Below are 12,505 nucleotides of genomic sequence, written 5' to 3' on the forward strand. Positions count from 1 at the left end.
GTCACCTGCTGTCCGTTGTAAACCAGGGAGGAAGTAGCTGGGTCACATGCTCATCCACAGGCCTCTCTTTTGGAAAGTCACTGCGGCGAATTCCTGTAGCTTTGTATTGCCCAGGCTGGATTTTTTTTTTTTTTTTAAGATTTATTTATTTATTTGAAAGGCTGAGTTACAGAGAGGCAGAGGCAGAGAAGTCTTCCATCTGCTGGTTCACTCCCCAGATAGCTGCAACAGCCAGACCTGTGCTGATCAGGAGCCAGGAGCTTCTTCCAGGTCTCCCATGTGGGTGCAGGGCCCCAAGGACCTGGGCCACCTTCTACTGCTTTCCCAGGCCATAGCAGGGAGCTGGATTGGAAGTGGAGCAGCCAGGACTCGAACTGGTGCCCATATGGGATGCTGGCACTGCAGGCAGCAGCTTTACCCACTACCCCACAGCACCAGCCCCAGTAAAATCTTTGTTTCCATCTTGTGTCTCTTATCATCAGAGACTTGCCCAGATCCATCTCAAAGGTTCTGAGGGAATCCTGGACGCATCACACTCTACCCACTCCTTGCTCTGAGACTCAGTTTCCCTGCCTGCACCTGCTGCCCACAGATGGCCAAGAAGTGCCTGGCAGAGGGTAACAGTCATTTCTGCCCTGCCACTTCAAAGACTGTTGGGGGGAACTTACATCCCCGAAGCGCCACAGGTACCTCCCGACTGCCCTTGGGCTTCTGCAGGATAAATGGACCACCTTCAGATCCCCACTCCTGAGGGCAGAAACCGCTTCCAGCACCAGGTTGTGACCTTGAACCGTCAGTGAGACGTGGACTACTGTGTCCCAGCTGTGGTTTCCCACGCCTCTCCCAGAGTGGGACTCTGCCTACCTGGCAGGACCCTCTGCAGAACCAGAGCTGTTGTCTGTAAAAGTAACCAGCGCTTCCCTGTGCTGCTGCAGCCGGCCTGTGACCAGGGAGAGGGTGCAGGGCCGAGAGGAGAGCTTCTGCAGGAGTTGCTCCAAACCCCTCTCCATGGAAACTTTCATTTAAACAAACAAACAAACAAACATGGCCCAGTCATTTGCAGCCAGCATAAACGGGTGGGGACCCAGCCTGCCCATGGGCTCTGCATGGCTCAGTTCCTACCCCTCTCCCATGCTTGAGTCTTCCTTCCTCTCCACCCAGCGCCTGTTTATCAGGATCATTCCCCAGGCCCATGGCAGTTGTTCCCCTGGGCTTTTCTAGGCAGAGAGGCTGAGGGTACTGCCTTGTTTCCCCTGAGGGCTCCCAGGGCCAAAGGGTGGGATGGGAGCTGGGTTCCTGGAGAACTGAAATGCTGGTGGCCCCTGAAGCAGGAAGTGGGCACCCGGCAGGTGCACTGGGTCTGGGAGCCACACGGCCTGCAGGCGGGGGCTGGGTTGTGTGTGGCATTGCAAGGAGCCAACTACCTACTTTGTAGTCTCCATGGATCCCACGAGGCACCCACGGCCCCGTTTATAATGATCCCACTTGCCAGTTTTCAGCTTCAGTAGAAGCCGTACTTTGATTTTGAATGTTGGTCAACCCCCTTTCCCATACTTAGCAGGTGGGTGTTTGTGGGGTTCTCTCTGGGCTGGGATCCCTGACAGGTGAGCAAGTCACGTCCATCCCTGAGCCTCTCAAAGCTGTGGCATCTCAGGCCCTGTCTGTCTGTCTGCTTGTTTGAAAGGCAAAGAGAGAGAGAGACAGAAAGAGAGCCCCCATCAACTAATTCATTCTCCTAATGCTCAGAGCCGCAGGCTCTGGGCCAGGCCAAAGTCAGGAGCTGAGAACTCAATCCTGGTTTCCCATGTGGGTGACAGGAACCCAGGTCCCTGAGCCATGCATGAACTGTAGCCTCTCGGAGTGTGCACCAGCAGGAAGCCGGGTCGGGAGCAGAAACTGTATTTAGGAAGACTAAAATGATCGCATGCTTGCTTGAACACTGTGCTAGGAAAGAACTCGAAGGTTCCCTTTCCGATGTCCTGTGAGACTTGGGTTCCGTCTGTACCCACCTCCTTTTTTCCCGAGACCTCTCACTTCCTCCTGGACCTGAGCGACCCACAGTTTCCCTCCTGTCGCTCACAGGCTCAGACAGGTGCCGAACGATTGAACCCTTGAGCAGACACTGGCAGCTGTTCCTCTGAACTGTAGTAGACAGGAACCTGCCGCTCCTGAATCAGGGGAAAAAATCGCTTAATTAGCAGAGTATCCAAAACAGCCAGAGCTGTTTTCTAGCTTTGGTTGTTAATGGATAAGCCTGGCTGATGTCACCGCTGACCGGTTCCTCCGTCCCACCGAAGGCCAGAGCCGAGGCTGGGGAGGTTTTCGCACCGGATGTTGATGGAGGAGGCTGACAGCCAGGACTCCCACTTGGCTCTGGTTCTTGGGAGAGTGGGGGCTTTCAACATGTCCCAGACCCTGAAATCTGGGCCTTACGCTCTGAAGGAAGGGATCTTAGTGGTTTGGAGACCTCGAGTGTGAACAGCAGCAAGAGAGGAGGCAGGTCACTGAATGCTGGTTAGAACAGGGCACGCGGAGCTGGAGGAGCTGGCCTTGTGGCCCAGCGGGTTAAGCCACTGCCTGTGATGCCGGCCCACATCCCACATGAGTGCCTGTGAAAGTCCCGGCGGCTCCACTTCCAATCCAGCTCCCTGCTGTTGTGGCTGGGAGAGCAGTAGAAGATGACCCAATGGGGAGAGACAGAGCACCTTTCTGATGTGTTCATGCTCACTTCTCCCATCCAGAGGGTGAGTCCTGTGTTACAGGCATAGAGCAAAGGCCCCAGCAGCCCAGGGAGCCCTCCCAGGTTCCTCACCTGACAGCTGGAGCCGTGCTTTGAGGGCCCAGACTGACGTGGGCGGGCAGGTTTTTGTTTTTTCAGTTTTTTAAGATTTATTTGAAAGGCAGAGCTATACAAGAGAGAGCAACTCTTCCATCTGCTGGTTCACTCCCCAAATGGCTGCAATGGCTGAGGCTGATCCAGGCTGAAGCCAGGAGCCAGGCACCCCATCCAGGTCTCCCATATGGGTAGCAGGGGCCCGAGTGTTTATGCCCTCATCTGTTGCCTTCCCGCACACATAGCAGAGAGCTAGATCAGCAGCTGAGCAACAGAACTCAAACCAGCACTCGGAGATGGGACGCCAGCACTGCACGGTGGCAGCTTAGCTCGCTGTGCCACAGTGCTGGCCCCAGAGGGCAGGTTTTTGAGTGTGATGGCTTGAGTTGACAGAAGGGACAAGAGGGCCTTGATGTCTGTTTCATTTACAAAAACTCCTGTGATCCCCAGCAAGGAAGTAGAAGCTGCAGTCAGGCCTGTTCTTCATCGGGGAGTTGAGGGTTCTGCACTGAGGCCTTTGAGTACTCCCAAGATGTTCTCCAGGGATGCTAGGAGAGAGCTGGTTTTTAGTTAGTGCTGTCTTGAAAGCTGGGCAGGAGGAAGCAGAACTCGGGCCATCCTGCTGGAGTAGAGCCATGCAGCTGCGTGTTGATAACCCACACCGGGAGCAGGGTACCTGCGGCCGCCTGCGTCTCCCAGGAGCAAGGGAGGCCAGAGGACCTCTGCGTGGCTTGTCACTCTTGGAGCCTCCTACATCCGCTACTGCTTTCAGCAAGTGCCTTGCACACACACAGAGAGACAGAATCCAGCGTGGCCTTTGCAGTGTACTGACACCTGTACCGCAGGTGGCTCGGTGGGTCTCAGCCCCAGCTGCCGGCTGGAATCCCACCCACCCACCTACCCTGGGAAGCCTTTACAACCAGCGTTATCCACCTCCCAGCCTCTCAGCCTCACCCAGGGCATCAGAGTCCGTGGGTCTGTGTTGGGCCTTGCTGTGTCTTGTGTGCTTCCTAAAGCTCCCTAGGTGGGGACCAGTGTCGTGGCGTAGGAGATAAAGCCTCCACCTCTCATGCTGGCATCCCACGCGGGTGACGGGTTCAGGTCCTGGCTGCTCCACTTCCAGTCTAATTCCCTTGTAATGCACCTGGGAAAAGCAGCAGAAGATGGTCCAAGTGTTTGGGCCTCTGCTACTCATGTGGGAGACCTGGAAGAAGCTCCTGGCTGCTGGCTTTGGCTTGGCCTGGTGCTGGCTGTTGGCAGCCATCTGTGGAGTGAACCAGCGGATGGATTGTCTTTCTCTCTCTCTAACTCTGACTTTCAAGTGGAAAGCTCCCCAGGTGATGCTGATGTGCACCCAGGGCTTGGGGCACCTATTAGAGGCCCTGAGTCCTGCTGGGACTCAGAGATGAGAAACATGGAGAGGCAGAGTGCCAGTCGTCCAGGGGGCCACTGCGGCCGGCTGTGAGCACCGGCTCACTCCAGCCACATTCCTCTGATCTGCCGACGCGGAAAGTTGGGACGGCTGGGTCAGCACCTGGAGACCGAGGGCAGCCTGTGCCCGCCTCACCTGAGAATGTTCCGGAGCAGCTGTAAACTCTGGAATGCCGAGGCCGCCTGCGGTGATAAGCTTCAGGCAGGGCTGCTTGCCGGTGAGTCACGGTGACAGTGGCGTCACCCAGTTGGACCTTGAAGAGATCCTCCAGTGAGCCTCGAGCAGCTGGGGTGCTTGTGGGCCGGCGTCTGCGGCGAGGTCAGAATGCTGGCCTGAAATGGGCTGAGGAGGAGGAGCTAAGATGGCCGATGGCCAAGGGCTCGGGATTGCACTGGACTCCGTCACTTGGGCTGTGATTTGTGTTCAGGTGCCCTTTGCAACTAGATAGTTCCAAGGGGGCACGGAGCTTCGTGTAGGATCAGCTTCTCCCTGTCCTCCTCGGGGCACTCTTACAGGGGTGGTCTGGGACTAGGGGAGCTGTGAATCAGCCATAGTGGGCTGCAGCCCCAGTTAGACCCCGGTGGGACTTGCAGCTGCTGCTGGCCTGCGCCCCTCCCCCATCCGATCCCTACTGGCAGGTGCAGGAGGACTGTCCCTGGCTGCAGGACAATAGCATTTGGGGTGCGCCTTTCTGTAACAGCCCGGGTCCCTTGTTTGGGAAAAGCCACTGTTTTTATTGAGATTCACACTCAATACAGGCTGCTTCTGTGACCAGATGGGTGTGGCAAGGGGAGAGTTCCATACCAAGCTCCAGTTCTCTGTGAACACCAGCTGGATAACCTGTGGGGTTTTTTGTTTTGTTTTGTTTTTTTGCTTTTTAAGATTTATTTATTTGAAAGTGAAGTCATACATAGAAAGATCTAACATCCGCTGGTTCACTCTCCAAATGACTACAGTAGGCAGGGCTGGATCCGGCCAAAGCCAGGAGCCAGGAGCTTCACCTGGGTCTTGCATATGGGTACAGGGGCCAGAGCACTTGAGCCATCTTCTGCTGCTTTCCCAGGCACATTAGCAGGGAGCTGGATCAAAAGTGGGGCAGCCTGGACTCGAACCAGCGCCCACATGGGATGCTGGCATCATCGACGGCAGCTGTATGTGCTGAACCGCAACACCAGCCTCTATTCGCTTCCTCCTAGCCCTTGTGGTCCTTGCCCATCAGTTGTGACCGTGACATCAGCTCACCCAAGGTCTGCGTGATAACACCTGTGGGTGACAGACACCGTGTAAGCCTGGGTGCTTGCTTGGACAGGTGGAGTGTGGACAGCAGTGCCACCAGAGTCCAAGCTCTCCTTCCTGCTGCAGGGAAAAGCCGGTGATGGGCGGGCGAGGTGCTAAAGCAAAGTGTGCGTTGGGGGAACCAGTAGACGGGGAAGGTGGCTGAGGAAGCCGTCGGGCCCGTGCTTTGTAACGGGCCCTTTCCAAGTCCGAGGGGCAGGAAAAGTAGAGCCGCGTGAGGTCAGGAGAGGGTGAATCCTTGCAGATACCTGGGCCCCAGCAGGGGTCTGAGAAGGGTCATGAAACTCTGTCCTTGGTCCTTTGACTTCAGAGTCGAGGATCTGGTCCATCTGCTCCCATGAATCCTTGTTAACAAAACCGTCATCATCTGTGCATGCCTCCTTATCTCCTAGAGAGGCGAGCTCCGGGCGAGGCCAGTGGGCAGCAACCTCAGGCTGCAGACAGGACCCCTCGCACGGCCGACACACACGTCTCCTCCGTGCGGGGCTGAGCCACCCGGCCCTGACCCTGGGGACAGACACAACACGGACGCAGACGGGCCCAGCCTTTGCACCCTGTTCCACTCCCCCGGCGGGCGGGCGGCCCCCCGGCCCCTTCCTCGGTCTCTAACACTGGCTGCTGCTTTGCACTCAGACACCTCGTTTGGAACGCCCCCTGGCTATGGCTGTGCTGCGGACCGGGCAGAGGGACAGCAGCGCCGGCAGCAGGACGGACTGCCCTACATCGATGACTCGCCCTCCTCCTCCCCTCACCTCAGCAGCAAGGGCAGGGGCAGCCGGGACGCTCTGGCCTCGGGAGCCCTGGAGTCTACCAAAGCGGTGAGTCCTCCCCACCCCCGTACACCTGCGTCACCTGACAGGTGTGAGCTTGGCTGTGGGCCAGCTCTTGTCTGCCTGGAGGCTGCTGGGTGTACCTGGCACCCCTCCCCACCACCCCAAGTTGGTTTGTAAATGGGCAGAGCCAGTAAACACATCTTCTTGGGCCATCCTCCACTGCTTTCCCAGGCACATTAGCAGGGAGTGCGTCAGAAGTGGAGTAGCCGGGGACACGAACCAGCGCCCACGTGGGATGCCCACGCCCCAGGCTGAGGCTTAACCTACTGTGCCACAGCGTCGTCCCTGCTCAGCTTCTTATCCCGTGCCAGTGTCCACTGTTTTACAGCTGAGGAAACCCAGGTCCAGAGAGCTGAAGTCGCTTGCTTGGGGCCACACAGCGCGAGGTTTGAAGCCTTCCTGATTGCACCGCATCCTCTCTCTCCTTGCTCTGCGAGTGAGGTCCGAGAAGGACCCTTCGAGCTCTGAACAAGTGGATGCTGAGTCCTGTGTGCTCCTTCCAGCCATGAGAGGAAGCTGATCTGTCCGCTTGCTGCCAGGGTGCTGCCCAACTTGGCCTCCTACCCCACCAGGCTCCCGACTGGGAATCTGGCCCTTGCTTTTCAGCTTGTGGTGTGGGGACTTCTCTCCCATGGAGCCGTCAGGTGCTGGCCGCCTTGGGCTCCCAAGGGAGCCTTAGACTACCGTCGTGTTACACACTGGCGGGAGGGTGCACTTTTGTGCCGGCCACCTCTGGAGGCTCCATTCCCAGGCATGCCACCGGGCCCAGAGCAAGTGTCAGGACACACCTGGAGGAGGAATGCATTTAGCCAGAGGATGGCCGGGTGGTTTCATTCCCGAAGCTCGTGGGTTAGGGGATCTCCCTGGAGATTGGAGCTTGGGTACAGGTGCTCTGCTGCCATCTTCCTCGCCAGCCCTTTCGTTTTCCATCTTTGGTGTGAGGATGTGGTGGCTGCTTCCTGGGGCCCCCAGGGAGCGTGGTGGTCATGAGGATGAAGGCACCGCGATCCTGACCGGCCAGCAGGGTCTTCATTCTTCCCCGCCCTCCCTCCCAGCTTGAGCTGCTCTCCACACCCCCAAGGCCCTCATTTGCCCCCTGCTGTTCAGACTGAGCATTTGGGGCCCTAGGGCTATCAGGGGAGACCCTTCCTGACAACTCTGTGGCTTAGGCGGAACACCGGTGGGTCCCCGGGTTACAGATCTTCTCGTGAGTAGCCAGCTCCACGCTAGGTGGGGCCGGGACAGCTGGCAGGACTAGGATGGGTGGATTTATCAGGAGGATTCGTGCTGGTGGAGAGTGGGCCCAGTCTCCCCTGCATGCAAGGGTCTGCACATTTGCAGGATGGGCCTAACTGGGAGTTCTCTGCAGCAAGACCCCTAGCAGAGATGGGATGGAGAGACTGGAGGGCAGGGGACAGGGTATGAGGGGGCTCCTCCCACATGGCCCTGTTGCAGCTCGGCTCCGGCACCTGTTCTCGCTTACCTTGGCGGCAGCTGATGCCGGGCAGTGACTTTGTCCCCTGGGCCCCTCCAGCTGTGCCCGCCGTGTAGTCGGGAGCCCAGGTTGCTTTTTATCAGTCCCTCACTGGCCTTCGTCTGGCCTTGGGTTTGGTGGTGTTTGCCGGGAAGAGGGCTTTTCCTTCCTGGCAGGGCTCCCTCCGTCCTGCCGGCCGACTGCTCTCCCAGGCCCTCTCTCAGAACTGGCGGTGCTGCTCCCTAGCTCGGGGTATAAATAGCTGGTCCCTGCCCTGCACTCTGCTCATTTGCAGCTCTCAACCCTCCCTCCCTCTTTCCTACCGAGATGGGGTTGGCCGGTTTCCAAGCCAAGCCGTTGGTATTCTGATGGCACCAGTGCCATACGGAGCCTCAGCAAAAGCTTCCGGCGCTGGGAGAGGAGCCCTCATCTGTGTCTTCTCTCCACCCTGCCCCAGAGGCTCCCTGAGCAGGACCCACCCTGTGCTGTTTTTCCTCCTGGCTTTCCAAAGCCGGTGGGTGGAACAGACACGGTGCTCCTGCCCATGCGGGCACTGCTGCCCTGCCGGCCTCCCTGGGCCCCGCCGGGCCCCTGGTGCCTACAGTAGCCGGATTGTTGCCGGCACATGAACTGGGTAGGGTAGGTGGTGGCGGCTGCCCGAGGGGCCTGCTGTTCCCTCACCCCTCTTCCGCTGTATAAAGCAGGGAGCTGTGTCTACACTCGTGGGAGGCGCATGCAGGGGCAGCTGAGGGAGACCTCACCATTCACAGTGGACTGATGGCATCGTAAGCACCCCCAGCCCGCGTGTCTGTGCACGCTGAGGGCAGTGATTCAATTTTAATAGCTCTTCAGGGCCCCAGGGCAGGCTCAGCTGACAGTCCTGGGTACTGGGACCCTGCATATCTCCAACAAGGGTACCAAGACCCTGAAGGAGCCCCCAGATCTTTATAAAACCATGGCCGAGGCCGGCGCCGCGGCTCACTAGGCTAATCCTCCGCCTTGCGGCACCGGCACACCGGGTTCTAGTCCCGGTCGGGGCGCCGGATTCTGTCCCAGTTGCCCCTCTTCCAGGCCAGCTCTCTGCTGTGGCCAGGAAGTGCAGTGGAGGATGGCCCAAGTACTTGGGCCCTGCACCCCATGGGAGACCAGGATAAGTACCTGGCTCCTGCCATCGGATCAGCGCGGTGCGCCAGCCACAGCACACCGACTGCGGCGGCCATTGGAGGGTGAACCAACGGCAAGGGAAGACCTTTCTCTCTGTCTCTCTCTCTCATGTCCACTCTGCCTGTCAAAAAAAAAAAAAAAAAAAAAAAAAAAAAAAAAAAAAACCATGGCCGAAAATGGCACCCAGCTGGGCCTTCGAGATCCACTCGCTGATCTGTTAAATGCGTCTGCATTGAGCACTTGAGTGTTTCAGGCACAGCTGTGACCTGAGGCTCCCACCTAGAATACAACTGCCCAGCGTGTCCTGCGGGGCCCGTGAGAGGGGGCTCTGCATTGTCCTTGCTCTGGAGAGGCTCTCAGCCCACATCGTGATGGCTGACCCCCCCCCCCCACATATGCATACATATATACCTGCACGCATGCACGCTCGCTCACAGCTCGTGCACACAGCCCACTCGTGTGCACACTCATGTTTCCCAGTGCACCTCAGCAGCCAACCCAGGAGGATGTGGTGCAGGCCCCTGCAACACTGGTGGGGTACAAGGACAGGACTCCCCCACCGCAGCTTATGTCCAGATGCTGACTCAGGCTGGGAGGGCACCTGCCTCAGATCGCAGTACTCACTGCGGCTGGCCCGGTCCTGCAGCTCTGGCCCCTGGGCTCTTTGTGCTGGACCTGCTGTCTGTACTGTGAGGGACCTCCCTCTTGCCGAGCCAAGGCAGTGGGGAGGGACAGCAGGGTTGGAGGATCGCAGAGGGACCACAGCTGGGATCCTGACTCCAGGCTGCGGAGACCCCATGAGCTCTGAGCAGGCTCCAGTCAGGTCCTTCCTCAGACCTAGCAGTTCTCAGGGTATGGGATGTGGGAGGATCTCTTTGAAGACGTTTGTGGGGTTGCCACACCTGGAGGCTAGAGGCCAAGGATGCTGTACAACGTCCTTCACGGCATAGGAGAGCCCCCAGCCCCCAGGAGAAAGTCCTCCAGCCCTGGACATCAGCAGGCCCCTGGCGAGGAGCTTGCACCGCTGGTGATTTCCCCACGTGGCTTGGGAAGGGAAGGGTCCCGGGAGGCCTGACTCCAGGTGTGCGCCCGCCTGAGGGCTATGTGCGGGAAGCCGCGGAGGGATGGGCAGAGCTGTTGTATCACCCTCCCTGTGACTGCAGGAGGGGCCGGCTGGCACAGAGAGCACAGCCCCAGTGTGGCTGCAGCACAGGCCGGTGCCAGGGGCATGGCCAGCCTCTGGCTTCGCTGGTGGCCAGGGAGTGAGGGAGTGATGGACAGGAAGTCAGGCAGCAGTTTGACTGCTTTTGACGTCATCATCCATTTCAGCTTCCTGGGGGCCACCCTAACAAAGAGCCCCAGCCTGGGCGGCTCAAGCAACAAGGACTGAACTTTCTCGTGATTTTAGGGGCTGGGATTCTGAGGTCAAGGTCTCCGAGGTGCGTCTCCTCCCTGGGTCTTTTTTTTTTAAGATTTATTTTATTTATTTCAAAGGCAGAGTTACAGAGAGGTAGAGGCAGAGAGAGAGAGACAGGTCTCCATCCACTGGTCCACTCCCCAGATGGCTGCAGTGGCTGGAACTGGGCCAACCTAAAGCCAGGAGCCAGGAGCTTCTGGGTCTCCCACATGGGTATAGAGCCCAAGGACTTGTGCCACCTTCCACTGCTTTTCCAAGCCATAGCAGAGAGCTGGATCAGAAGTGGAGCAGCCGGGTCTTGAACTGGTACCCATGTGGGATGTCAGCACTTCAGGTAGAGGCTTTACCCACTACACCAAGTGCCAGCCCCTGCTCCACTTCTGATCCAGCTCCCTGCTAACGTGTGTGGGAAGGCAGTGAGTGACGACTCAGGTACTTGGGCCTCTGCCACCCATGCAGGAGACCTGGATGGGGTTCCTGGCTCCTGGCTTCAGCTTGGCCTAACCTTGGCTGTTGCAGCCATTTGGGGAGTGATCCAGTGGGTTAAAGATCTCTCCCTCTCTCTCATTCTCTCTCTGTAAGTCTGCCTTTCATAAATCTTTTTAAAAATATAAATAAACTTCTGTTGTAATTGCATTGTTCTCCATGAACTTTCTGAAGTAGCTGCATAACAGTCAGCTCTGGGGTTTGGAGGGTCAGGAGCGTAGTTCTAACTGCGCCATGGGGCTCTGGAGGGGGCCTGGCTGACGGGTGGTATCACGGTGTCAGGTGCAGCCAAAGGAGAGAGGTCATCTGGCGCAGACTGGAAGCCAGGAGAATTCAGGGTCCAGCCTTGTGCTGCTTAATTACAGCTTGCCCCCGTGGGAACTAAGTCATCCTGATGTCAGTCTCTGTAATCCCTCCCACTCGGCCCCACCTCTTAAAGGTGCTGCCACTTCAGACTAGGGGCACCCACTCAAACCCTACCCAAACTGTAGCAAGGCCCAGTCTGCAAGCATAGTGAGATTCGCACGTGCTGGGGCTTTGAGAGTCGACATACAAATGTAGGAGAGGAACATAACTCAGCCCGTGACATCCTCATAACTGGGATTGGAATGGGATCTCCCAGGGATGTGGCACGGTCCCCCACCCCCACCCCACCCCGCTCTCGGCCACATTCCAAAGGCAGCAGAATGCCACTGAAACATTGATGGGTAAGTGTCACTTGCCAACAAAGACAGAGTCTAGAATGCAGAATCAGCGGACAGAGGCTCTGAGCCCAGGGATTCCAGGGATTCCCCCTGGGCAAATGGCTGCAGCTCCCAGCTCCTGCCTCTCCACCCTGGTAGGGCAGGGGAGAGAGGCAGGGCTGCTGCCAGGCCTGGGCCTCTGCTGTCCAAGGGACAAGTGACAGTGGCAGAAGATCCGGGCGAGGCAGACACCAGGTGAGGAGCAGAGAGCTGCCGGCTTAGGCTCCAACTGGAGTTGGGATGGGTGGCCGTGGGGTGGCTGTGACACCCCCTGGGCTCAGCCTATGGCCAGGGCTACCCTTGGACTTCCTGTTTGCTATGCCTTCCATGGCCTAGAGCCTTATTTGTCTCCTTGGCTCAGAGGGAGCAGGTGCACGGCATGGATGGAGGCCTTGCCGGATCCATTCTCCAGTGCACTGAGACCAGGGCTGGCCCTTTGGCTTTGCAAGATGACCCTCCAGAACTCACAAGTGACCACCAGCGAGTGGCTGAGCGTGTGCTGAGGCTCCGTGCCTCCCTTTGAGTTCCACGTGCAGCCTTCTCATGAGACTGGTCCAGAGGTTGACAAGCCAGCCTCTCTCCCTCCCCGGGCCAGGTCTGACTCGAACATCAGTCCCCCTCCTACCCAACCCTGGGCCTGACTTCTGTCCGCTTCTCCTTGCAGAGTGAACTGGACTTGGAAAAGGGCCTGGAGATGAGAAAATGGGTTCTGTCTGGAATCCTGGCCAGTGAGGAGACGTACCTGAACCACCTGGAGGCACTGCTGCTGGTGAGAGGGGGCAGGGGTCAGCTGTCGGGCCCTGGGGATGTCAGGTGTTTATCTGTGG

The 12,505-nt window shown here is 58.0% G+C and overlaps 1 protein-coding gene across 1 annotated transcript in view; it reads left to right on the top strand.

Moving 5' to 3' along the window:
- Positions 1-12,505, top strand: part of BCR (BCR activator of RhoGEF and GTPase) — a 129,045-nt gene that overhangs the window by 58,803 nt on the left and 57,737 nt on the right. The window contains exons 2-3 of the mRNA XM_008250161.5: positions 6,195-6,379; positions 12,343-12,447. Coding sequence (XP_008248383.4) covers positions 6,195-6,379; positions 12,343-12,447 — 290 coding nt within the window. The remainder of the gene's footprint in view (positions 1-6,194; positions 6,380-12,342; positions 12,448-12,505) is intronic.

This window comes from Oryctolagus cuniculus, chromosome 21 (genome assembly GCF_051225735.1).
Source record: "Oryctolagus cuniculus isolate XC-2025 breed Fujian yellow rabbit chromosome 21, ASM5122573v1, whole genome shotgun sequence".
Classification (NCBI taxonomy): Eukaryota; Metazoa; Chordata; class Mammalia; order Lagomorpha; family Leporidae; genus Oryctolagus; species Oryctolagus cuniculus.